General features: G+C 47.2%; 2 protein-coding genes across 4 annotated transcripts in view; one reads left to right on the plus strand and one right to left on the minus strand.

The window, feature by feature from the left end:
- TTLL9 (tubulin tyrosine ligase like 9) overlaps positions 1-18325 on the plus strand; it is a 58189-nt gene extending 39864 nt beyond the window's left edge. For both annotated transcript variants that reach the window (XM_042229987.2, XM_004014472.6), the window contains exons 11-15: positions 7955-8013; positions 8777-8973; positions 10873-10986; positions 12172-12296; positions 16623-18325. In XM_042229987.2, the coding sequence (XP_042085921.1) occupies positions 7955-8013; positions 8777-8973; positions 10873-10986; positions 12172-12296; positions 16623-16699 (572 nt within the window). In that variant the 3' untranslated portion in view covers positions 16700-18325. The remainder of the gene's footprint in view (positions 1-7954; positions 8014-8776; positions 8974-10872; positions 10987-12171; positions 12297-16622) is intronic.
- Positions 17964-25318, minus strand: PDRG1 (p53 and DNA damage regulated 1). 2 transcript variants are annotated; one of them, XM_004014473.5, is made up of 5 exons: positions 25136-25318; positions 23556-23631; positions 22422-22496; positions 20194-20274; positions 17964-19604 (listed from the first exon to the last, which is right to left on the minus strand). In XM_004014473.5, exons 1-5 carry the CDS (start codon positions 25220-25222, stop codon positions 19522-19524), a joined length of 402 nt encoding a protein of 133 aa, XP_004014522.1. In that variant the 5' UTR covers positions 25223-25318; the 3' UTR covers positions 17964-19521. The 2 variants fall into 2 exon arrangements, with proteins under 2 accessions (XP_004014522.1, XP_060253001.1); XM_060397018.1 differs by having other exon boundaries at positions 17964-20274.
- Between the last annotated feature and the right edge of the window lie 2167 nt (positions 25319-27485).

Below are 27485 nucleotides of genomic sequence, written 5' to 3' on the forward strand. Positions count from 1 at the left end.
ATAATCTCCAAGATGTATTGTTCATTGGAAAAAAACTAAGTGCAGAACTCTGTGGAAAGGATGCTCCCATTCATGTTAAAACGTATATCTCTGTATATATATTTATCTGTGCATAGACATCTCTGGAAGGATAGACAAGAAACTAGAAACAGAATTTGACTTGGAGGAGAAATGAATGGGAGGGGACAGGTCTGGGGTTAGGGGAAGGAGATATTCCTTATATACTATAGTTTTGACTTTTGAACTATGTGAGTGTATTATCTGGTCAAAATAAAAAGAGCAAACATTGTTTTTAGACATGAGCATCAGAGGAAAAGGGGTAAATGATCTAGAAATAAATATTTAGGAGATAAACCAGCAGAACTAGATTACCTTCATGTGGGAGAGGTGGAAGTAGCAAGTGATGCTGCCAAGCTTCTGGCTTGGGCAATCCAGCTAATGCTTTTAGCCAGTTCACATTGCTCTGCCTTAATCTCATCATTCAATTAAGTGTCTGTCCAAGGTAATACATTTGCATTCCCTGAATGTCAGAAGGGCTTAGGCCTTCCTGAGTATTATCTACAATTTGTTTCTTTCTGTTTAGCCAACTTCAGCATTTCCAGTATGTCTTATTTTGTGATTCTAACAAGAATTTGTCATATGCAACTCATTGCATTTATTTTAGTTTCTTTTTTTGCCACCTCATTTCTTATTAAGGTTAGATGAGGGACTTCCCTGGGTCATCCAGTGGTTAAGACTCCATGTTTCCACTGTGGAGGGCGCAGGTTTGATTCCAGGGAACTAAGATCGCACATGCCATGTGGTCAAGGAAAAATAACCTAAAAATGAATAAAGTTAAACGATACATGTAAAGCATTTAGACAGTGCCTAACCCAGAGTGACTACTCAGTACACATTGTTGGTCCTCCTGCCCTCATTTTAAAATGTTTATCTCTAGGCACCATAGAGCCTTATTAAATTGAGGACTCTCCCACGGCTAGTTTCTGTTAAACAAGCCTTTGCTGTTTTCACAGTGAGTGAATACACATAATTTTCATCCCTTCGTTTAATTGTTTTTAATTTTTAAATATTGAAATATTTAAATTATATAGAAAACTGCAGGAAAGGCTGTAACAGAAATCTATGCATCTACCATCCAGATTTAGCAGTTATTAATATTTTACCTTATTTGCTTCAGATATTACACACCAACTTTTAAAATAATAAAGCAACTATGGATTGCAAAATAATAATATTAATATATAAAATTATTTAGCTGACTGTAAATAAATATATTTTATATATATAACTTACACACAATTATTCAAATACATAAATCAGATACACATACTCAAAATGAAAAAATATTCACTTCAACACTAATAGTAAACAAGCAGAAACTGCTTAATCCACCATAGAGGGATGGTGAAATGAATGATAAAGCATTTCTGTGATCCTGTGTAGCTGCTGAACAGTGAGGTGACTGAAATGTTATGGAAAGGTAACTACAGGAATTCCCTAGTGGTCCAGTGTTTAAGACTCAGTGCTTTTACTGCTGATGACCGGAGTTCGATCCCTGGTAGGGGAACTAATATCCCACAAGCATCCCACAAGCCATGCAGTGCGGCCAGGTGAAAAAAAAAAGGTGTCTATGATAGAATGTGAGGTGGAAACAACATGTGCATGTAGAACTGGGCTCTGTTTACAATCCCATTTTTTGCTTTTACTTTTCCTTTTAGAAGAATATATGAAAGGAGGTTCACAAATCTATTAACTTTAAAAAATTTAGAAGATTAAAATCAGGTCTGATGCTGCTGCTGCTGCTAAGTCACTTCAGTCATGTCCGACTCTGTGTGACCCCATAGACGGCAGCCCACCAGGCTCCCCCATCCCTGGGATTCAGGTCAAGAAACATGTATTTTTAACTTTAACATTTCTTTATATTATGAACTATTCTTGCAACTGATATGCATTAGTTTAATAATAAAGATAATAAAATATTTAAAGGATATAGTCTTCATAATAAAAGTATAGCTCTTTGAAGACAAATCAGAAAATCCAGGAGAAATGTACAAAAAGGAGGAGGGAGGAATAGAAACCTTTTCTAGTCACACTAGAAATAACCTTTTTGGTGTATCTCCTCTGAAATTTTTGTTGTTGCTTACCCTTTTATATATGACTGATCCTGTTAGGGGAAGCGCACTGACTGAAACCGCCTACCCTGGCTAGGCGCTATAGTAACTATTTGCATTTTACGACAGGAGGTCCTGGTGAGGAACACAGAACTTATAAGCCACACCCAACTGGAAGAGTTCAGGAAAGGTCAAAAGGAGACCCCACATGTCCAACCACCTCCCCGAATCCTCACTGGCACCCATCTTAGCTGAACAAGGTGTTCACCACCAGGAAGGACTCTGAGTCAGAATGATTGGCTAAAGACAACCCATCACCATAAAACCCAAGCCACGTGGCAGAGCAGTTCTCCTGGGTTCCCTTACCCTACTGCTCTCTGCCCCGGTGCCCTTTCCCAATAAAATCTCTTGCCTTGTCAGCACGTGTCTCCTCGGACGATTCATTTCCAAGTGTTGGACAAGAGCTCAGTGTTGGGCCCTGGAAAGGGTCCTCCTTCCTACAACAATCCCACTAGATAAGTATAACCTTTTTTTCATTGAACATTATGTAAGTATTTTCCTTATAGACATTTTTTATTAGTTACAAAGTATTCCACTGAGTAGACTCACTGGTTTACTAATCCTATTGTACTTGCTGCAGACATTTGGGAAGTAGTCTAGTCAGTTTCTTACCGGAGAAGGCAATGGCAACCCACTCCAGTACTCTTGCCTGGAAAATCCCATGGACGGAGGAGCCTGGTGGGCTGCAGTCCATGGGGTCGCTAAGTTGGACACGACTGAGTGACTTCACTTTCACTTTTCACTTTCATGCATTGGAGAAGGAATGGCAACCCACTCTAGTGTTCTTGCCTGGAGAGTCCCAGGGACGGGGGAGCCTGGTGGGCTGCCATCTATGGGGTCACACAGAGTCAGACACGACTGAAGCAACTTAGCAGCAGCAGCAGCAGCAGCTTTTTCCTATAATGACAGACAATGCTGTAAAGAAACATTTTTTTTCATAAATCTTTTACTATATTAAAATTTTTTCCTTTATATGGCCTCACAGAGGTGTAACTACTGGGTCAAGGGAATCAGCCAGATTGTTTTCCAGATTTCCTCATATTTTTATACTCCCATTGACAGGAGGGGCCATTTAGCCCCAGCTCCCCAGCACTGGGGACAATTAAACTGATTACAAAACACATTTCCTAAACAATTGTCACATCTAAGTGAAGCATATATGGGCATTTATTATACCATTCTTGCGAGTATTCTGTAGGTTTTGAGTTTTTCTTTCCAAATAAAAAGGTTTTTAAAAAAATATAACTGATTTGCTGGGGAAGCAGATTTTTGCGTTAGAATTTGCATCTCTTCCAATTTGCATTTCCCCCCATTTACATTCCTTTAAAATTGTGTATCGTTTACTACTAGAAACTTTGGGCACTTTCCCAGATGGCCCTTTACCAGTTTTTTGTTTGTTTGTTTGTTTTAATATCCTTTATCTGTTTATCTATGAGGGTCATAAAATTTTATTGTTAACAATTTATGTGTGATTTTCACACAGAAAAACATTAGCCTGTCATCTTTGTTACAAATCTTTTCTCTAGCCGTGCTTGCCTGTGATTTTTGCCTTTTCAGTCTGATTGATTTCCTTTTCACATAGTTGACTATATTCACTGATTTCCTCTGTGATTTCTATTGTTGCTAAGCTAAGAAAAGATTTCCCCCTTGAAAGATTTCACAGCTACTCACTCAGCTCTGTTTCTTTATGGATTGCTTCAGTTGTTTGCTTGCTCTTCACCATTTAGTTCATTGGTTCATTAGAACCTGGTTTCAGGTGCATCGTGGAGAGAGGAGGCTGGGAAATCAGCTGACCCATACTCCTCCTGTAGCCTCTGCTCTGGGAAACTAGGAAAGTCCCTGGTTTCTCCTTCCTGAGGGTAGGAGCAGTGTGCCGAGAAATGTGAGCGCTTCTTCCAACAAAAGAGAGCAATTCCGCGCCCCCCCCCCTTAAAACCAGTAACTCACCTTGCCTGAACATCCTCTTTTTCCACTTTTTAAATAATAATTTTATTGTAGTATGTTCACATACCACACAGGTCACCCAGTTAAATCATACAACTCAGTACTTCTTAGCATCTTCACACAAGCATCACCACTGTCGATTTTAGAACAGTTTCACCATCCCCCAAATCAGCTTTTCTAGGGCTTCCCTGATAGCTCAGCTGGTAAAGAATCTGCCTGCAATGAAGGAGACCCTGGTTTGATTCCTGGGTTGGGAAGATCCCCTAGAGAAGGGATAGGCTACCCAGTGCAGTATTCTTGGGCTTCCCTTGTGGCTTAGCTGGTAAAGAATCTGCCTGCAATGTGGGAGGCCTGGGTTCGATTCCTGGGTTGGGAAGAACCCCTGGAGAAAGAAAAGGCTACCCACTCCATTATTCTGTCCTATACAGGCCATGGATCCCAAAGAGTTGGACACGACTGAGTGACTTTCACTCACTCCAAAAGAAACCCAGTACTCATTATCTGTCATTTCCCACTTCCCTACAACCCCTCTTCCCAGCCCTATGCAACCACGTTCATCTCTATGCATTTGTCTTTTTCAGACCTTTCATGTAAACAGATTCATAAAATACGTGGCCTTTTGTATCTTACTTTTTTTTTGGCTGTGTTGCATGACTTGTGAGATCCTACTTCCCTGACCAGGGATCAAACTGAGCCCCAGGCAGTGGAAGCACGGAGTCCTAACTGCTGGACCTCAACGGAAGTCCTCTTAACTTCTTGTATTAAGCTTAATGTTTTCAATGTTCATCATGTTGTACCATGTATCAGTAGTTTTTTTCATCTTTTTTGTCTCCACATTTTGGCTATTATTAATACTTCTGTGAACATTTCTGCACAAGTTTTTGTTTGGACATATGTTTTTATTTCTCTTGGGTATATACTAGGTGTTGAGTTGCTAGTCACATGGTAATTCTGTATTTAACCTTTTGACCAACTATTAGACTATTTTCCAAAGCATTGCACAATTTTACATCCCCACCAACATGGTAGGAGAGTTCCAATTGATCCACATCCTCGCCAACACTTGTTATTATCTGTCCTTTTAAATTACAACCACCCTAGTGGATGTGAAGTGGTTTTGATGTGCATTTCTTTGATGACTCATAATTGTTATTCATGAGCTTCTGGGCCATTTGCAAATCTTTGCAGAAATTTCTACTCAGAGTCTTTGCGCAGTTTCTCATTGGATTGTCTCTGTTATTGTTGAGGTGTAAGTTTCTAGATGTATTTTCAATACTGCTCCCTTATCAGATACATGATTTACAAATATTTTCCCCCATTCTGTGGGTTGTCATTTTCCTTTTAAGGACTCTTTTTTAGAGCAGTTTTAGGTTCACAGCAAAATTGAGAGGAAGGTAGGGATTCCCCATAGACCGCCTGCCCCACCCTGTGCACGGCCTCCCCCATTATCAACACCACTCACCAGAGTGCTACATTTGCTACAGTTGATGACCCTGGGTTGACACGTCACAATGACCCCATATCCGTAGTTTATATTAAAGTTGTACATTCTTTGGGTTTGGACAAATGTATAATGGTGTGTGTCCATCATTACTGTATCATACAGAGTATTTTCACTGCCCTAAAAATCCTCTGTGCACTTCCTTTTCATTTTCTTTATAGCGTCCTTTGAAACATAACATTTTCTAATTTTGATCAAGTCCAATTTATCTACTTTTTGTCATCTGTGTTTTTGCTGTCCCATCTAAGAAGCTCTGCCTAACCCCAAGTCACAGTGACTTATTCTTAAATTTTATTCTAAGAGTTTTATAATTTTGGCTCTTATATTTAGGTCTGTGGTCTGTTTGGAGTTAATTTTTGCCTGTGGTATGGTAACTTCATTCTTTCACACACTGATATCCAGGCATCTTCACCCCATTTGTTGGAAAGATGATGGTTGAAGTGAAGTGAAGTGAAAGTTGCTCAGTCATGTCTGACTCTTTGCAACCCCATGGACTATACAGTCTATGGAATCTTCCAGGCCAGAATACTGAAGTGGGTAGCCTTTTCCTTCTCCAGGGGATTGTCCCAACCCAGGGACCGAACCCAGGTCTCCCACATTGCAGGCAGATTCTTTACCAGCTGAGCCACAAGGGAAGCCCAAGAATACTGGAGTGGGTAGCCTATCCCTTCTCCAGGGGATCTTCCCAACCCAGGAATCAAACCGGAGTCTCCTGCAATGCAGGCGGATTCTTTACCAACTGAGCTACTAGGGAAGCCCAAGATGATGCTTGCCCTCACTTAACTGCCTTGGCGCCCTTTTCAAAAATCAATTGACCAAAAATGTAAGGGTTCTCTTCTTATTTAGTGGTTTGTTATGTGCTTATTCTTCTGAAATTAAGGCAAAAAAACTCTCAGACAAGTGTGACCAAAAAGTCTCTGAAGAGTTATAAAGAAGGTGCTAGAGAGGATACCCACCTCCTCTGGAGAGGCTACAATCCTGCCGGATGTGCCACAAACGTGGAGAAACATACGTGTTAGGGGAGTCAGACTTGGATCAGTGACCTGGAGGCTCTACCTCCCCATCTGTGAATGGTCCAATGTTACCGACCAAGGTTGTCGGCCACCTCAATCAATAGAAATTGATCAGAGGCAAGAAATACAGGAAGGTTTTATTGGGGTCCCTGCTGCAGCAGAGGGGAACAAGAACAAATAACAGGTTCCCTTGCTAGCTGGGCTCACAGAGGTGTGAGGAGTTGGTTATTGCTATGGGGTGAGGGTAGGGGTGTGTCCAGGGGTCAAGCTGGAAGCTTGGCGTAGGTGGTTTGCCCACCCTTTGGGTGGTGCTGTGTGCAGTACTCTGCTTTTGCTCCTGACTTCCTGCTTTTGCTCCCCACCCTTCAGAAGTGGAAGTAGGGCTCTTTGGTCTCTTTGTATCTTGTTGTCCATAATTCTCCCCAGCTGCACATGCACGCAGTTCTTTTTAGTCCCTTATAGTTTCTCTGTATTTTCGCTTGAGGAGGAGATGTTTGTCCAGGTGCAAGCACTGCAGCAAAGGGTCCTGGTCCTAGGACCCCGCCTGTTTTACCAAGTCCAGGAGAAAGTTATGTTTTGCCTCTTCGTGAGGTTTTGGGTTCCATCCTACTTAGTTATGTGGGGGAGGATGGGGTGTGCTGAATGGCTGTCTCTCTGAGCCTTTCTGTGAGATGGGAGTGATTTGGGGAAAAGAGATGATGTGTGTGAATATGCTCTATTAGCTTTGAAATGTTGCTGACGTTACCGGTGGTGATGATACTGGTGACGGTGACGACACCAAAAGGCAGACTCTCAGGTTTGGGACTTCAAAGGCAGCCATCTTGACCCCATCCCAAAGCTGGGTCATTTCTCCAATATTCCCACAAAGCAGCCACCCAGTCTGAGCCTCTCTAGTAACAGAGAGCTCAGAACGTCCTGAGAAGGCTGTTCTGTATTTGGTGTCTCTACTTGTTAGGAAGGGTTCTCTCCTCTAGAGTGGGACAATCCTAACTAATCTAATAATATCAGCCATGCCAGCACTGTACACAGCATCTCATCTGATCCTTCAGATAACCCTGGGAGGTCAACATACTGCCAGGCAACGACATTTAATAAGGGGGGAAACAGGCTCAGAGAGGTTAAGTGGCTTGCTCAGGAGCCCACAACCAGTAAAGAGAGATGCAGGCATGATTTGGACCTGAGTCCATCTGACTTCAAAACCCACACACCTGAGCTCTGGGCTGTTTGGTAGCCTTCCCTCAGAGATTCCCAAGCAAGGGTCTCAGTTTGTCCCTGGGGGCTGCCCTTCTTATCCACACTGGCCCTTGACCACTGACCTCTGCCAGACGTTCACCTCACCAATGTCGCTGTGCAGAAGACGTCTCCCGACTACCACCCGAAGAAGGTGAGACAGCTGGGCTTCTGCCCTCAGATGTGGCCTCTGGGACTGGGGTGGGGTGGGGTGGGGTGGTGAGGAGGGAGAGCCCAGGAGAGCTCTCCAGAGAGGTCAGGTCACTGCCTGTTTTCAGGGCCCAGGGTAAGCGTATACATGGAGGCCCACAGGTCCCATGTTTAAATGTTTAAGAGTTACACATCAAACCAGTACACCCTTTAACGATTTGTGTTGTGTCATCCTACCTCGACAGATATATCATCTATCTATCTACTACCTACCTAATAACCTGCCAGAAGACCAGGTTCATATTTAGCATACTCAGACTTCTCAGAGTTAAGAGCCAGAACAGACGAATACAGGAAGAGCCGGTCCCCAGCTCTCCATCACCCTGTGGGGGCCTCCTGCAAACATGCACACACCCAAAACAGCAAGCTGTGGGTGACTCCCCGGGTCTTGGGGTACCCATGTGGTCAGTGCAATCTGTCCTCAAAGGGCAGGCCCAGGGAAGAGGCCAGCGCAGGGCATTTGGGCAGAGACTTCTGGGGTGGCAGATAGCAGGCGGTGCTCTAGAAAGAGAGGCCCAGGCTCTGGGTGGGCCACACCTCCTTGGGAGTCCAGATTCTCTGCCCTGTAAGGGTTCTGCTCATCACAGGACTCAGGGCTGGCTCCCCTTGTCCAAGACTAAGGTCTGTGCTAATGGTGACTGGCCGTCCGGGCTGGCCAGGTCTGGGCTGATTAAAGTTTCCTCTCTCAACCTGGTGGTGGGGCCCAGGGCTGCAAGTGGATGCTGCAACGCTTCCGGCAGTACCTGGCGTCCAAGCACGGGCCCGAGGCAGTAGAGACGCTTTTCAGCGACATGGACAACATCTTCATCAGAAGCCTGCAGAGCGTGCAGAAGGTGATCATCAGCGACAAGCACTGCTTTGAGCTGTACGGCTATGACATCCTCATAGATCAGGACCTCAAGCCGTAAGTGGATGGGCTGGTGGCCGGGAGAGCGTGGGGGTTGTGGGGGAGGGGGGATGTTTTACACACTCTGCACCTAGACTGCCTGGCTTTAAGCTCAGCTCTGCAACTTCCTAGCTGGGCATGCTTCCCTTCTCTGAGCCTTGGCTTGCCTGTCTGTAAAATGGTCACTGTGCAGAGAGGAATGTTATGAGGAAGAAATGAGCCCCATGCTCGACACTGTGGCCTTTCCCAAGCATCTGCTGAGTCAGCGATCCTCCCCTCCCATCAGGCAAGAAACTTCCCCTCTGTGAATCCTGGCGCTTTGAGGATGCAAAGGGCTGGGCAAGGGAGTTACCATGTCAATTCCCAGAATTGTTACCATGTCAATTCCCAGAATTTTGTGCCTTCCTACAGTGCTCACGAGGAAGTTGAACACACCTGAGCTGTCAGGGAACACACTGATGGCCTTTGGGTGATACAACAGGGCACAGAAGCCCAGTGGGGTTGTCCAGGCAGCTTGAGGTCATGCAGTAAGTCCAGGGCTGAGCTGGGCCCAGAGTCCATGTTCCTGGACTGAGCAGCTTCCACCAGCACTATGGCTCCTGGACCCAGCCCTCTCCCCAGGGTCACTGTATCCCTCTTGGGGGCCTTTCTGAGCCAGGAGTAGAAGCCCTAGAGCAAGACCTAAGTCAGGCCCAAGTTCAAGAGAAACCAGGGCCAGGCACCAGTGGGTCTCTCTCCTTTGCCTTCTGGGATACAAGCTGTGCTACAGGCATTAACGTGGACACCGATGGGGGAAATGAGCTTAGGAGGAGGCAGTAGATAGGAAAAGGGGCCCCCAGTCTCTCACTGACCTGCTGGGTGAGCCCTCCTCCCTCTGTGCCCCAGATTCCTGTCTGTCAACTAACAGGGCTGCAGAAAACCAGAGGTCACAGGCTGGAACCCCTTGGGCTGCTTTTGGCCTACAGACACTTTGAGTTTGACCTTCAGAATGTTTTTTTCATTGGGTTGATTTTCATCGACCATCTCCCATAACTGGAAGATGTTTGCACAAACATAGGGATGTTTTGGAAGAGTCAGAGGGTCTTAGAATTCTGGGTTCATATGCGCACAGGGCAACACTCTGCTTGAGCTGCCAGAGCCACCCCTTCAGAGGTGGAATGCTCTTCCCAGGCCACCACAGGCCTACCCCTCCCTGCCACTCCCGACCCTCCTGACTTGGCAGGCTGGTTACCATCTTTTAAAAACCATCTTTTATTTACTACTTTTATTGATTTATTTGGCTGCATCTGCGCTTCATTGCAGCATACGGGCTAGTTGCCCCCATGCATGTGGGATCTTGTTTTTTTTAATTGGCCAGTAACATTTTAACATATTTTTCAACATCAAGTTTTTACAGATAATACACATTTTTAAACTTTTAGTACTAGACAAAAAAAATTCCCAAATTTGAAAAGTCCAAATATCAGTGTTTGAAAAAAGGTATTAAGAATGCATGTGGGATTTTAATTCCCTCACTAGGGACTGAACCCATGTCCCTTGCATTAGAAGGTGGATTCTTAACCACTGGACCACGAGGGAAGTCCCCTGGTTACCATTTATAGACAAATGTTCACTAGGAAAGTTTCTCTCATACTCCAGCTCTTTCGAAAGAAGCCAAAGGAGTAATAGTCACGAGGTCATAAAATTGTTCTTACCCCCACCAGCTTGCTTCATTTAAGTTACCCCCTGGACCCTGTGGGGGTTTCAAGTGTGTGACAGTTTTCAAAAGTTTTAGTCCCTGAAACCTTTCTTCAGATCGAAACGTAGAGACAGCAGCGCTGGTTGAATTGAGGGTGGGGCTCAGACACCTCATCTAGTCTCTTGTGAAATTCCAAGGACCAGGCAGCCTTAAGATTTTCCATTCCCTTCGCTCCCCAGGTGGCTCCTGGAGGTCAATGCGTCCCCATCACTGACAGCCAGCAGCCAGGAGGACTATGAGCTCAAGACCTGCCTCCTGGAAGACACCTTGCACATTGTGGACATGGAGGCCAGGTGAGAGAGGGCGGCCTCACTCATACACCCCTGTACCTCAGCATCAGGGCTCCCACCGAGGAGAGAGAACTTGGAACCCTGGAACTTGAGAGGACCTCAGAGATGTCTCTGGCCCCTCCACCCTCCCCTGCCCCACCATTCCACAGGTGGGGAAACTGAGATGTTCACACAGGATGAGGTCCTGGCCCAAGGACCCACCCCTGACCCAGCAGAGCAGGGCCAACTACAGCTTTCTGAGATTCAGTCCCGCAGGATTTCCTCAACCTTTCCTGACTATGGGACCCTGACCCAGTCACTTCTCCTCTCTGAACCTCAGTGTCCTCATCTGTAAAGTGGGAGATTTCATATCTAACTCTCAGGGTTGTTAATTTACAATGGTAATTTATTTTAACATGTCTAACTCACAGTAAGTGCTCATAGTAAGAGGCTATTTATTGATACAATGATGTACATATAATAGAAAGATCCAGGGTTTGACTTCAGGAATGGTTCAGACGGTGTTGGTTGGTTTGTCTGTTCTCACTTTCCTCTCTCATCTCTTTTCTCTGTGTTAGTTTCTCCCCAGTTATTCCAGCAAAAGTTTGAGGGCTGACTCTCATTGCTCCCTGGTGGGATTGAGTCACATGCCCATCCCTGAATCAATCACTGGGACTCTGATTGACCAAGCCTAGGTCTTGTGCCCACTCCCAGGGGTTGGGGTCAACCCCACTTGAACCATGAGAGTGAGAGAGTGAGGCCTGGTTTTCAAAAAGGAAAACTCAGGTATCCAAAGGCTAAAAAAAGTGAAATGGATGCTGAGCAGGCAGAACCTCAGGTGTCCACCACCCTTATCCACCATCACTTATTCCTTCATCACACACTTGAGGCCCTCCTATGTGCCAGCCCTTGTGCTAAACACTGGGAACACAGTAAATAAAGGACATGACAGGTCTAATCCCCGCCTTCATGGAGTCTAGTCTGGGAAGGACAGCAGACTTTAAACCAGAAAGCACGTTATTGGGGCCAAGTATGAAAGCCTGGGGACAAATGGGGGATGACCCTGAGGTCATCCCCCACTTTGAATGGACAAAAGAAGGTACTCTGACAGGGTGGGCACCAGTAGAGTGCTGGGAGGGTTCAGGGCCCTGGCTTGAGGGCCCCACCAGGTGAACCTTCATTAACCCTTTGTGTCTCCTGCTTGTCCAGGCTCACAGGAAGGGAGAAGCGAGTGGGAGGCTTTGACCTCATGTGGAACGATGGCCCTGTCAGCAGAGAAGAGGGGGGTCCTGACCTATCGGGGATGGGGAACTTTGTGACCAACACACATCTCGGTATGTGGGGCTAGGTGGGGAGTGGCTACATGGGAGGTAGCAAGTAGTCTGAGAGGCAACTTGTCATGGAGATTAGAATGTTTTACTAGATTTCTATTGTTTTGTATTTTTTCTCTGTGTACACTTTTATTGATTTAATGTGCTGTGCTGTGCTTAGTCGCTCAGTCATGTCCAACTCTTTGCGACCCCATGAACTGTAGCCTGCCAGGCTCCTCTGTCCATGGGGATTCTCCAGGCAAGAATACTGGAGTGGCTTGCCATGCCCTCCTCCAGGGGATCGTCCCAACCCAGGGATTGAACCCAGATTTCCCACATTGCAGGTGGATTCTTTACCATCTGAGCCACCAGGGAAGCCCAGAATGTTTTAATTTGGTCTAAAATTTACCAGCTGTGTGACTTTGAGCAAGGGACTTAACCTGTTCCTCATCTGTAAAACAGATTCGATAGTTTCCATCTCAGTGTATGCCTAGAATACTGCACGGCATGTGGTGAAAGATATTATTAATCTGTTATGAGGCAGATTTCAAAAAGCTTAGGTGGCACATAAACAAAAAACACGATATGTTGCTAAGAGAAATTAAGGACTTCAGGGCTTGACCTTAAACTTGGCTTTTAAAAAGTGAAAAATTTCCCTGACTATAAAAATTATTCACACTCATTGTAGAATATTTGAAAACTAAAGAAAGAAATGAAAAAAATCATCCAAACATAACCATCTTTAACAATCTGGTGTATTTCCTTCCAATTTTACAAAAATGCATATATTCATTTTTTTTTTTCTTACAAAATTGGCATTGGGCTGAAGCTTTGAGTCTAATTTTTCCACATAGCATTTTCCAGCTCATTCAGTAACATTAGTAAGAGCCTCTCTTTGGGGCTTCTCTGGTGGCTCAGCTGGTAAAGAATCCACCTGCAATGCGGGAGACCTGGGTTCGATCCCTCGGTTGGAAAGATCCCCTGGAGAAGGGAAAGGCTACCCACTCCAGTATTCTGGCCTGAAGGCCCCATGGACTAAAGTCAGACATGACAGCAACCTTCACTCACTCTCTTTTGGAAACACACTATGGCCAGGTCCAGACTACTTTACATACATTATCTCATTTCGCTTTCAGGCAGCCTTGATTATTTTACAGATGTGGAAAGAGTCTCCAGATGTTAGATCACGCGCCAACGGTCTCGGTCATAAGTGGTGAGAGAGGCCTTGAACCCAATCTGTCCAACTTCAAAACCCGAAAGCTAGGCTGCTAGCACTTGTCCCTTGGCAAAATTAGAAACAAAATTACCATACAGCTGCAAAACATCCCCAAATTTATGAAACCAATCTCACATAATTGAGCATTTGGCATGACTCCAGTTTTTCACTTTTATAAATAATGCTGTGAGGACATCCTCTCAAAGAAAGTTCAACTGAAACTGGCTATTTTTTTTAGGACAGATTGTTAGGAATAGAACTACTGGGTTAAAAAGATGGACTTATTATAGTCAAATTGCTTTCTTAGAAAGATTACACAAATTTGCAAGCTCTGAATTTAAAATGACAGCAGCAGCAACAACAAAAAAAACCCTTGCAACTTCATAGGTAAAAATATTTACTTGTTTTCTGTGCATTCCATTGATTATGTATGAGGCTTTAGATTTAAAATTTGCAGTTGTTCTTTTGTAAGCTGTCCGTACTTATTTTTCCCCCTCAGTGGGCTTCTATTTGTCTAAATTTGTAAAGGCCTTAGATATTAATATATTAAGGATATATTCCCTCTGTCAAACTTACTATAAATATTTTCCTTTTGCTTGAATATTTCCATTCAAACAAAATGAGTTTGTCATTTTCCTTTTTGTTTGTGGCATTTTTCTTCCTTCTTTTTTGATGAAAAGTTTTGAGTATCTTTTAGGGTTTGGTATGATTTAGGATTGGGTTGGGCTGCAAACAACTAACAAACTAATAGTTATCCAGAGAGGAACTGATTTGTCTTGAGTCACCAGAAGTCATGGGGCAGGCCATAGTGACAGCTGCACGGTGCCACCAAGGACCCAGATCTTTCCTTTCTTTACCACACTCAGCCTGTTAGCCCTGATGCTGAGGCTTGTTGCCTCATGGCTGTTCCAACTCCAGACACTGTGTCCTCATCCCAGGCAGGCCCAAGGGCCAAAGCCTTTCCTTCAAGCTTTGGCTATTCCAAAAGGAAAGCAGGTAACTCTGCTGACATCTCACCCACTAGAGCTGGGTCACATGGCACCTCAGCTGCAAGGAAGCCAGGGAAGTCAAGTACTAAGTAGTTTGCTTTGAGGAAGGCAAAGGAGAGGCGGTTTGTGATGGTTCTCCCATGGCAGACCCCTAGTGCCTGCCACATGGCGTTGTTGGAGGATGACTATACAAAGCTTTCAAGCTGTACAATCACCTGGGAATCTTGTTAAAATGCTGTTCTGATTCAGTAGGTCTGGAAGAAGAGGGCTAAGAGTCTGCACACCTAAAAGCCCCCGAATAGTTAACTATTGTGTAACAAATTCTCTTGAAGCTTTGCAGCTTGAAACAACTATCTTATTTGCTTATGATTCTTTAGGTATGGCTTGGGGGTCTCTCACAGGGGTGCAGGCACCTAGCAGATTTGCTGAGACATGGTGGCCTAGGATAGCTTCATTCACATGTGCGGTGGTTGAGACAGGCTGTCAGCTGCCTTTTTTCCCAGGCGGCCACTCGTTCAGAGAGTAGTCTCAGGGTTCCAAGAAGGCGAGAGAAGGCAGTGAAGCCTCTTGAGGCCTAGGCTTAGAAATCCCATGTGTCATTCTGCCACAGTCTGTTAGCCAAAGCCTGTCCAGCCCAGATTCAGGGGGCAAGGAAATAGACACCACCTCTCGATGGGAGGAGCGGCACAGTTACTTTGCAGAGAGGTCCACAGAGGACCAAGAGGATTGTTGCAGCCACCTTTGCTAACAATCCACCTCAGATATCAGTGCCAATGGTTCCTTCACCATATTTAAGCAGCAAAGACTCAGAACAGTGGTTCTCCAGTTGAGTAAGTGGGTGGGTGGTTTTGAAGATAAGAGGAGCTGGCTGGGGGTGAAAAGAGTATTGATGAAATGAATTAGGGATGTGTTGGTGATCTGGTGAGATCAACAGAGAACTCAGAGATGAGCCTAGAACTCCAAGAGATTTGCATTGGACACGAAGGTTTGTGAACTATGAATGAATTATGAACCTTAGTTAAGGCCAGTTCCACAGAACTCACTTCGGAAAACCCTGGGGATTGGCATTTAGTGGACTTTCAGCTCAGGGAAGCGTTGATTGCTGTGAGTGCCTAGGAGGCAGGGGTGGAGCTCTGGGGAGCTGAGAAACATGGCAGACACCTCCAGGTCAGTAGCTGTGCCCATGGGGATTCAGTCATTCAACCACTGTTTATGAGATGCCATCAGTGCGCCTGGCACAAGATTAAATGACCATGGAGTTGCCTCAAGGATTAGCTCTGAGCACAAAAGACAGACACTGAATGCACTGAGAGGATGTGAAGTCAGCCTGAACTGCCTGGGACACTCTCCCACAAGAGTAGGAGCCACCTGTGCGGGAGATCCACCTCTTGGCTGAATGTGCCTGACACACGAGATTTAGGTACCAGGCACTGTGCCAGCTTTAAGTGCATTTTCCCGGAGCAAAGCCAGAAGGCAGGGCAGTATGGGGAAGTGGTTAAAAGCTTGGCCTCTGGAGCTAGGCAGCCTGGGTTCAAGCCTCAGTCCTGCTACTAACTGTGCGATTTGGAGCAAACTATTCAACCTCTCCGAGCCTCCTCTTCTCTTGCACACATTATTCCTGTGAAAGCTCAAGTCAAATCTACATCCTCACCTGAAGTAGCCCCCGATTTGGGGTAAGCCCCCAGGGAATATTACCTGATCCTTGCATTTACCCCATAAAGCAGATATCCTGATGTACAGACAAGAAAACTGATGCTCAAAGAGTTAAGTGACCTAATAGTCATGGCAATTGGGAGGGGATGCGTGCTAGGTTGCATCAGTCATGCCCAACTCTGCAACCCTTATGGACTATAACACACCAGGCTCCTCTGTCCAAGGGATTCTTCAGGCTTGAGTACTGGAGTGGGTTGCCTTGCCCTCCTCCAGGGAATCTTCCTGACCCAGGGATCAAACCCATATCTCTTACATCTCCTGCATTGGCAGGTGGGTTCTTACCACTAGTGCCACCTGGGAAACCATTTGTGGTTGCATGGCTTCTGCTGGCCCCTCCTTCTGCAGGTAGTAGGAGCATTGGCCCCTTCTACTCCCCTAAGACCCCTCTACCAAGGACAGGCCATCCCAGTCAACTCTCCACTTCCCTTCCAGGCTGCGTCAATGATCGGAAGAAACAGCTGAGGCAGCTGTTCCGCTCCCTTCAAGGACAGAAGAAAACTCCCAACTAATCCCCAGCATGGAGAACCACTGGTACCACACCGGTCCTCTCTCTGCTCCCCGTTTTTCAGCACAGCAGCACTCAGAGCACTCAGTCACCCTCCCTCCCTCTTTCCGGCCTGGCGGCTGCTTTGCTGACACAGTACCCCACCCTACCCTGGACATCTCTGCACCAGAAGAGAGCCAATCTCTGGGACTGGATAGATTTTAACCTTGGTGAATTGGCTAGCTTGGTGAAGAGGAGAAATGCAGCAAGTTATACCCGAGAGAGATCACATCTAATAAAGGATTACGGCCCTTATTTGGAGAGTCTTTGGGCTCCAGGCGTGGCTCAGGGAATACTGTTGCCACAACCACATCTTCTGGGTTTGACCCTTTGATGTCTCTCAGGGGATGTGTTGATAGGCTCCTCCAAGAGCAAGGGTTCAGTTATGTTTGCAAAGCAATCATTTGTTAAGATTGTGTGTTTATTGGGGGTCTGAGCAAGGGCTGAGCCTTAAATACATCTTGCCCTCCTTACAATACCCTGACTGCACGTCAGGGGACCAATGGAGCTCCCTGACCATTTGAAAACCAGTGGGCCAGAGCATCCCCATTTCTCAAGTAGAGGAGGCAAGGATCAGGAAGGCAGAGCTGCTTAGTGAGAGTCTCCACGAAGGTGCACTTATTAAGTCAGCTAGGTGACCTAGGTGCCTCTCTGGGTCTTCCTATTTGAGGCTGGGAGCTGAGCTTTTTAGATTAGAAAGCCCTGGGCTGTCAGGCAGAGATGGCTTGGGGAGTTGGGCACAAGTAAGAATGTCTGCATTTTCCACATTCCAACGCCTCCTGGTTGAAGAGGAGTTGAACCAAGAGTGGGCTAGTGGCTAACTGCTTCAGGACAACCTTTCAAGGGACCCCAGGCAGCTCCTCTATCACTCCGCCTGCTTCAGGACAGTTCTTTTAACTGCCAACAGCAGAATCTGACTGCGGGGGGAAGGGAAGGGCTTTTCAAAGAAAAATACTGACAAATCTAAGTAGATCAGCCAGCCTCGGGAAGGCCAGAAGCCAGGCCATTCTGGGGCTCCTGCTCCAGAATGTGGGGGCTTCCCTCATCCCTGTGACTGGGTAAAGCCCAGACAACCCTAGGAATAGGGTCCACATCTCCAGGAGAAAGAATCTGATTGGTTCTTCTTTGGTCTAGCATCCATCTGGCCAGACAGGCAGGGTCAACATTCAGAGAGAACAACTTTGAGCCAAGGAGTCATCCAGACAGTAAACTACCAGTGAATGCCACAATTCCCCATTTTCTTACATTTTTATTTTAAAAAGTACAACAGCAACATGTCCTTCCCTTGCACCCTAACCATACAGTTTCTATTCTGACGGAACCATGTAACTGTTTGCACACAAATTATGAGCTTATTAGACACCTGTCTTTGCTTCTCACTTTAATGTATCTTGAAGCTTGTTCCAAATCAGTGTTCAGCTTCTTTATTCTTGATTATAGCTGTATAATATTCCACTATTTAGATTTATCAAATCCTTTCATCTACTCTGGACATTTAGTTTCCAATTCCACCTCCCTATTTCCTAGGGCCATCTTGGAGAAACCCCAGCAATTCCTACTTAAAAAAAAAAAAAAAAAAAAAAACTCAAAAGGATGCAAAACCAGAGGTTTGGGCCAAATGTGGCTTATATAAAGTGTTTTGTTTGGCCAACATTCAAGCTTTTTTAAATTTTCTGAATTAATCAGCAGTATTTAAAAAGCAGAGGATTCAACTTAAAAAATCTGAATTTCTAGGTTTTTGAAGAAAACACAAGGTCTGGCCATGGCAGCCTGTGTCCCCGCATTTAACTATCGGCCAGAACCAAACGGAGTGCCCTCTCCACCCTGCCCTGGCGTCATTTCAAGGAGGAACCACTGCCCCTTCACAGACGGGACTCCAAAGGGAGTAGCATACCTTCCATTAAGGACCAAATGAGGTAAAGACTAGAAGCTACTATCCATTCATTTAGGTAACATGTATTGAGCCCTTGAGGCACACCGAGGAAATCCCTCACAGCACGTTCACATTAGGGTTCACATTAGGGTCGCAGACCCTGAAGGCGGACAGGAACTCTAAGCAGCGCTCCCCGGGTTCTGCTTTCAGAGCCCAGGGCGTCGCATCCTGCACAACACAGCAGGACGCAGGCCCTCATCCATCGCTGGTGCAGGACTCTGCAAGGCCTTCCTGACTCCAGAGCAGCCGAGGCAGGATGATAAGCAGCCCCCACTCCGGACTCCATCCCGGAGGTGAGCAGGAAAACGGGCCCCAGCGGCAGTGCGGGGGGACTATGTGTCTGCCTGTGCTGAACCACAAAGCACTAACATTCTGTCCTTCCTCCAGCACAGGAGCCTCCTGTAAGCCTCCTGCCTTATTCCAATTCCGTTACACACGCTGCTTGAAAATACGTCTCTCTCTTTCTGAGAGGAATGCTGGAATGAAGCTCCTACTCTTCTCCCTCCAGGGCCCATTTCAACAGCAGGCCATTGTTGAGAAGTGCCTGCTGCAGTCCTTCTCACACCCCCACTGGCGCTGCCCCCACCCACCTCCTGGTGGCTGCCAGGGCCTGTCAATGGGCCTTGTGTCCATCCAGCCCCAGTGGTCAGGCCGGCAGATACTGGTGTAGGCTGAGGGTTCCCTCCTGCTGTCAAAAAGTAGCCAAGTGCTAGAGACAAAGAAGCTTCGTACATGGCTATTGCTGCATTTCTCACACCTGTCTCCTTGCAGGTTTCAAGGCTGGAGAGTTCTGGGTCCTCCATGACCCCAGGGGAGGATGCTGGTCTTAGGTCCCCCACCTGGGTTCTTAGGTTTCATCCTTTCAAGATGACCTTGAGAGCTTTAAGCTCATCCTGGTTGAGGGGGGTCAGGTTAAAGCCCTTCAGCTCCGGTTTGCCTAGGGGAAGAATTCATCAGTGAGTCAGGGCTCCTGCTGTGCAACCTACTGGCCCTGGAGTCTAGCCTGGCAAAGGGACTCACACTGCATTCATGATGCCAAAAACTTGGCCCTCAAGTCTGACAGAGAAGGGCCTCAAATTCTGCAAAGCACAGAACGAGGAACATCAACACCTGCTCCTGAGTTACCAAGAACCTGCGGAGTCATGACTGCTGTGCAGAACCCTCCTAATTTGTGCCAGACTGGCCAATCTGGAGTGGTTAGGTTTACCTAGAAATTCAGCTCTAACCTGGACCACCTGACTGAGGCCTTCTGACCCTTAGTCAGAGGTATCTTGGCCCCCACAGTCACACGTTGGCATAAAATGTGAGACACTCCATGCCATTCTTATGCCTGAAAAAAACTTGTAACGGGAATAAGATCCCACAAACTTCCTGTCCGTTCCATCTCTGGTCGGCTCAGGACAACCCTGCCCACTTCCCACAGCTTTAGTGCCACTTACCAGCTGCCCACCCCAGCCTGCAAAGTCTGTGCTCATACTGTCTCCCCCCCTTGTTTCCGGCCCCAAGCTTAGTCCCCAGGCCAATACCTTGGGCCTCAAAGAGGCGATTGACCTTCACTTTAAGTTGTTTCCGGAGTCTTTCTATTTCTTTATCCAGATGTTCCTGATCTGAAAAAAAGAGACAGGCAAACAAGACGAGGTTACACTACAGACAGACCCAAGGATACCAGCCTCTGCCCAGCCCCACTGAAGGCAGGGGTCGGAGCATGTGGGGATGAAAATGGGACTTGGGAGACCAGCTGACGAAGAAACTAAAGGCTAAAGAAGGGACATGGCCTACCCCGACCACTGAGTGAGCCCAGAACAGGGTTGAGCACACTTTTTCCCAACTTGCAGTTTATCAACCTGTTTCCATTATGCAAAGTACCCTGGGCAGTGGATGCGGAAGGCAATACCAGGATTTTAAGTCACCCTTTCACAATGAAATTATGGAAAATTCAGATTTAAGAATAAACAGACCCAGGCTCTTCGAAGATGGATGGAAAATAGGTGGTTGATGAAGTTTACAAACCCACATCCATCCAGGTGAGGAGTTTTTGCAACAGCAGGACTGTGGGAACTGTGAGCTGAACAGTCAGCATTCTGTCTCATGCTCACTCTTAACCAAGGTCATGGCAGCAGAGAGAAGGCTGTCTTACAGAATGGACTGTGCCCAAAGGCAGATGCAGCATGAGAAGTGCACCCAACTGATGACACCCAACCAATTGATGGCAGGGGAGAGAAGGCTGTCTTACAGAATGGACTGTGCCCAAAGGCAGATGCAGCGTGAGAAGTGCACCCAACTGACGACACCCAACCAATTCCATCTGCTGTTTTCACCCACTCGTGAGTGACATTTTTGCCTTTCCTACAGACCTTCATTCTTTTTGATGGTGGTAACCCAGGACCAGCTAAGCATTCTGGCCTGGGCAGTCGCTCTGGTTCTCATTGTAAATGAGTAACCACCATCTCGCATGACCTTTGTTTAGCCTGTATCCATCCCTGGGAAACAGACATGCTGCACTGGAACCCCTCTAGGTCAGTGACAAGACCACACTCGTGGGCCAAGAGAGCCGGGGCCCTGACCCTCAGCCCAGGCAGGCGAGGCCCTCTGGAAGCTTACTCTGAGCAGCCTCCAGCCCCTCTGCAAGTGCAGTGACAATTCAATTCTATAACCATGATGATAGTGTATGTTCCACTTTCTTTTCTTTTTTTTTTTAAAATGTTTATTTATTTAACTGCGTCAGGTCTTAGCTGCAATGCGTAAGTTTAGCTGTCCTTTGGCATGTGGGACCCTAGGTCCCCACCAGGGACCAAACCCGAGTCCCCTGCACTGGAATGTAGACCCTCAACCACTGGACCACAAGGAAGTCTCTAGTGGATGTTTTTCCACAGAAGTTTATCCTCAAAGCTGACTTACTTTCCTTTGATAGAATTTCAGTTTCAACAGGGATAGAGTTACCCTGTTTTCAGCGGCAGAGGCAACCGTGCTGCTGGTTCTCTTGGCCCACGTTTTCAGGGGTGAGGAAGAGAAAACATGCGTAACCTGCCCTTATCCCAGCCAAGGACCCATCTGCAGCCTGACCGTTTGCTTTCATGACTTTTCTCCAAAGAGCCTCTAGGATCATGGTTGTGAGATCCGTTGTGTACCTTACTTAGTGTGGCAAACTCGAGAGCTTCACCCTCCTTAAACCTCTATCTTCAACCCTGATGCTACTACAGGGGATGTGAAAATATGAGCACGTGCCTTAGACCAATGAGGTATCAGCAGAAGTCCCTAAGGAGTACGGTCTTATTTCCAAACCAGAAGGCAAGGCCATATATGGAGAAAGCCCTCCTACCTTTCCTCTAGCCTGGCTCTCAGACACAAGGCCTGCAATCATGACACAACAACCAAGAGAATACACTGACTCTGCTAAGCAGCTGTGCCAGTCCTGGACTGCCCATCTCTGGAAAACTTCTTACATGGGATGAACAGAACTGTATTTCCTTAAGTCCTAACTGCTAGATTTCTGTTATTTGCAATCCAACTCATTCCTCAATGACAAACAAGCACTATGCTAGGTAAATATTATTTTATCTGAACTTTACAACAACTGTGCTATGTAGACATATCCCCTTTCAGAGATTAAGAAACAACTCAGTGGCACAGCAAAGATTAAAATGCACACAGCCACCAGCCGCCTCTCATCAAGCTGCCAGAAGCCAGGGTGGGGCAGGGGAGGCTGTGGCATGGGGGCGGTGTGCTGTCCCTGACCCCTGCCCAGGAGGCTTACCTTTCTCAATCATTTCCTTTGTCTCAGGGTGAGGCATCCTGATAAACATGTTCCCAAAGCAAACCATCACGTCTTCTGAAATGGCAAACAGTCATTCCTTCAACAAATAGTTTGATGCCAGGCATTGCTTTAGATGTTGAAAACACAGCAAAACAGGACGAAATTCCTGCCTTCCTAGCTTGTTAGAGTGGAGGAGAGAGAATATACAACAACGTCAAGATAATAAAGATATGATTCATCAGACCCTGAAAGGTATCTTAGAGAAAACTAAAGCAGGGAAAGAGAGATGGGGAATGCCAAAAAGAGGAGCTTGTCATTTATACCAGGCAGTCTTGGAAGGTCTTACAGATTATGTGCCATGCTGGCAGAGACCTGACAAAAGTGAGGAGTGTGCAAGCCCTGCAGACACCCATCTAGGGAAAGAGCAAGCCAGGCAGAGGAACCAGGAACAGCAAGGATCAGTAACGTGCCGGTGTGTCAGGAACAGCAAGGAGAACGGTGAGGGTGCAGCTGATAAGCGAGCGTGAGAGCAGAGGAGACAAGGTGGGAGAGTTCAGCGAAATTACACGGAGCCCTGCAGGACTCTGGATTTTACTCTGGGGAGACAAGACACTGGAAGGGTTCAGGCTTTCCAGTGCACTTTAAGTGCTTGGTTCCTGAGGCCCTTCATCATGGCCTGGCCTCTGCCCATCTCTCTAGCATGATCACTTGCCCCTCCCCTATTGCTTCCTCCATCACCACCACTTAGCCTCATCTAAAGAGCCACCATCCCATTATCCAAGACCAACCCTGTGTTCACTTCCTTCTGCAGCTTTCTTACAATTTTCAGTTCTGTATTTATGCTGTTGACTCACCTGTAGAGCACAAGGGCAGGAACTGCACTGTTTTTATACCCCCAGCACTTTCCCAGTGTCATCAATTGATAAGCTAGCAGCTAACAACCTGCTGGTTGAGGTAAGAAACTGAAATCCTGAGCCACAGTCTAGGTCAGACCTGCAATGCCATCTCTCCCATCTCCACGGGCTGTGCCACACACCTGTGGCCTCCTGCCTGGTCTCTAACAGGAATAAGTCAAAGGCAGTAGAAGGTAAACTGAACAGGCCTCCTGGGCTGCAACAACGAAGCTAGGCTTACCAGTGAGGCTGAGATCCTTCTGCAGGGCCCTCAGGCCCTCCCGGTTCCGATTCCTTTTGGTATCCAGGTCCACAATCTGAAAAGCACAGGGGCAGGAGGGAACTCAGTTACCTCCTACCTGGGTCTGTACCCTCAACAGACCAGGGCTGTTAAAACCTGACGAAGACGACAAGGCATCATTCCTCGGTTAATTCTAATGTCCTGCCTAAAGCGGACAGAGGTGTGAAGGTACTCCCTCCCCCACTCAGCTTCCAGCTCCTTAAAGACGATGCTTCATCCAGGTGTCTTTCCCCCCAGAGGAGGAGCTGGGGAAATGTCTAGTGACTAAATGGGTAATTTTTTATTATCATCCACGGGAGCACTAGTTCTCAAGCTTCAAGGCATTTCAGAATCACCAGGGGAGTGGAAACCACTTCCTGAACAAGCTCCTCCAGCTGATTCTGACCGAGTATCCTGAGAAAAACAACAATATTACATCAGAAAGGCACTGAGACAGTGGTCACAGCAAAATGGCTACTAAGAAAGTGAGGAGGCAGTGCAGTACTACTGCCTGGCAGTGGAGGCTCTGGGGCAGAACACCCAGGTTTGAATCCTGCAGCTTGCTATGAGCGGTGTGACTTCACCTCTCTGAAAAACAGGGACAGGAAGAGGACCCACCACCTAGGTTATTAACCTAGGAACTAAGTCAGCACAGTACTTGATACACAGTAAGTACTCAATCAACTTTAACTGCTATTTGTCAGCCAGCACACCTTGATGCAGTGTTTACTAGGCTCTCCCTTAATACCCAACTGACCAAGTACCCAATCATTCTAACTGGAGATGAGGAGTCTGAATCATTCTTGATCCCTCCTACTCCCTCACCCCTATACCTCAGCATCATGGAGGCCATCTCCAAAGGGAGATGACCCATCACCACCACCTAGGCCCAAACCCATCCCCTACCTGGCCCCTCATTCACCCCTTCCCCTCTTATAGTCTGTGCTCTACAGAGCAGCCAGAGGGATCTTTCAAAGCCTCAATCCATTATATCATTCTCTCTGCCCACCACAAGCTGCCTTAAACTCCCTGTGCAGGTCTCCACGGCCCTCCGGTGGCCTGGGCCCCACACTTCTCCCACGTCCCGACTCCTGCGCGATTACTAGACCACTCAGACTTCTTTCCTGTTCCTCTTCTGGCCTGGACTGGAGCGGTGCAGCCCAGGTCAGTGTTGGGGCCCAGAAACTGCATTTTGAAAAAGCGGTTCAGGTAAACCAAAGGCCCCAAGAGGTAATGGGTCGGGATCCGGAAAGCTGGGCAAAGGGCAGAGGAAGGATGGCGAGAGAGGAAAGGCCTGGCACAGACGGGCTTAATATGTGCCAAATACAGGAGTCAAGCGCGGCGCTGTGCCACGCACTCGACATTTGGCCCACATGATCTCACAACCGCCCGGTCTGTCGTCACAGCCCTTGGCCCACAAGAGTAGGTCAATTCACAGCTAGCCCAAGCTGGAGCCGGATTCCGGACCCCGCGCGCTGCCCTAGGAGCTCGCAGGCCCAACTGCAAAACCCGGGCCCCAGCCCCGCGGACAGGCCTCCTACCTGCCGTTTGTCCGCCAGCACCTCCTCGGCGAGCTCCTCCACCTCCACCAGGTACCGCAGCACCCGCTCCGCCTCGGGCGACAACATGATGCCTACCAGTCACGACTCCACTACGCCGCTATCCTATCGCGCTCACCTCCGGCTCTGCCGCACTGCAGCTCCGTCCGCGCACGCGCCGTTCTCACAGGGCTTCCGGCACGCATGCGCAGTTGAAAGAAGAACGGAGGCGCGCAGGCTCCAAAGCTCGCACGAAAGCGGACGCGAGAGGCGGGGCCTAGCTTGGGGGCGGGGCTGGAGCGCCCCCTGCAGGTCCAAACCTCTTAACCTCGCCCTCCCTTAGGATAGTTCTTAGGCGCTGAGGATACGGAAGTGAACAAAACGAAGTCCCTGCCCCTCGCGCAACTTCATCTAGTGGGTAACATAAACAATTGATCACAAAACAAATAATTATATACTATGGGAGGCAGTGATAGGGCTTTGGAGAAATCAAGCCATTCTTCCCCTGCCTGAGGAGCACCAAGGAAGCAAGTGTAGCAGTTTCTGATTTATAAAATGAGAGTGAATAAAAATCCTTCTCATTGTGTTTCCGCAGGATTGGAAGGAGGCAGGAGTCTTAAAATTCAGTTTGACCTCTACTTTCATTGAGCCCCTGTGTTGGACCCAGTGTCAAGAATAGCTGACCTAGACCCTAGGAAGGGCGGTGAGTGATGAAGTGCCAGCTCAGAAGAGTTGGAAATGCTGGAAAGTGAATCATTGTGGGCTGTAGGAGCTGGGAAGATTTCCAAGAAGAAGTAGGCAGGTGGAAAGTGGCTGCCCTTCCGAATCAGAAGATTCCCTAGAGATCTTCACACCCAAACCCCTCACTGTACAGCTGGAAAAGCCAAGGTTCAGAGGGTGGTGAGGGTTTTAAAAAGTCAACAGCAGACCCAGTACTAGAGCTCTGACCTCTTGTCTCCCTGACTCCAGCTTGTATTGCTCTCCTTTTGGCCACTGTAACCAAGCCCTTTCACACCCCTTGCCTTCCTTGAATTTCACAACCATCTTTGTATGGGTGGGTTATTACACATCTCGCAGCTGCATGCTGAGGCTTGTTCCTTGTCCCACGGCAAGTCAGGAGCAAACATGGTCCAGGAGTGCTCAAGCTTCTAGACCACAGCTGTTTCTGGATCCTGAAAGAAGAAAGGCCCTCCACCAAGTTGTGGCCCCAAAAGTCCTCGAAGCACCCTGTCTTTGCCTGGCCTTTGGCTTCCTTGAACTGATGAGGCAGTTAGTTTTCCCTGCAGCCACCTGGCATGGGGAAAGAAGGAGATTCATTAAGGATTCCTCATTAAGGGTGAATTTGTCGCCAAACCCAGGATGTTTTGTGTAAATACCTTCTGGTTCAGAAACGCAGACACAGGCCTTGTGAAGGAAGGAGGAACATTTGCCAAAGGAGAAACAGGGCTCACCAGGCATCCTTGAGGCCTGGACCCTAGGATTATCTCCCCTCCACCTTGGGGCTTAAAGGGGCCTAGGCCAGGCTGAACCCTGACCCCTGCCAGATGGGCCTGGATGGGAAAGGGTTGAAGGAGACTCCCAAATTGGCAGCTTATTGGCTGTGACTGGCCCTCAGAGGGCACCCTTGGCCACTGGCATTGTAAGGGAGGGACATAAGCCTTTGAGACAGTCATACCTGGAAAGACTCCAATTTTAGAACCACTTATGTTTCAGAACCATCAATTTCACAAATATTTATTGACTGCCTTGGCCCTGTTATAAGAATTCACCATGAGCAAAACCAGATTTGGTCCTTGCCCAAAGCTTTCAGTCTAGTGGGATAGACACATAATAAATGCATGAACAATAAAATACATCTTATGTCAGGTGATGGGTGGTAAGCACTATGGAGAAAAGAACAGGGCAAAGTTGTTTTATAGTTGCTAAATTGTGTCTGACTCTTTGCAACCCCATGGGCTGCAGTACATCAGACTTTCCTGTCCTTCACTAACTCCTGGAATTTGCTCTTACTCATGTCCATGTCAAGGTAGAGAGAAATGAATGGAGGGTGATTTGAGATAAGGTGGTCAGGGGCAGAGGATGGCTTCTCTGAAAAGGTGGCATTTATGCAGAGATGTGGAGGAGATGAGAGGCTGAGCCATATGGATATCTAGGGGACAAGCATTCTACCCAGGGGGAACAAAGGCCCAGAGATGAGCCTTCATTTTGGCGAGTTGCAAGGCCAGTGTAGGTGGAACAGAATGAGCAAGGAGGGAAAAACAGGAAGTGAGGACGATAAGGGGAAGGAGGCGTTGAAACTATGGAGCTATCAGTTCAGTTCAGTTCAGTTCAGTTGCTCAGTCATGTCCGACTC

The sequence above is a fragment of the Ovis aries genome, chromosome 13, assembly GCF_016772045.2.
Source record: "Ovis aries strain OAR_USU_Benz2616 breed Rambouillet chromosome 13, ARS-UI_Ramb_v3.0, whole genome shotgun sequence".
Lineage (NCBI taxonomy): Eukaryota > Metazoa > Chordata > Mammalia > Artiodactyla > Bovidae > Ovis > Ovis aries.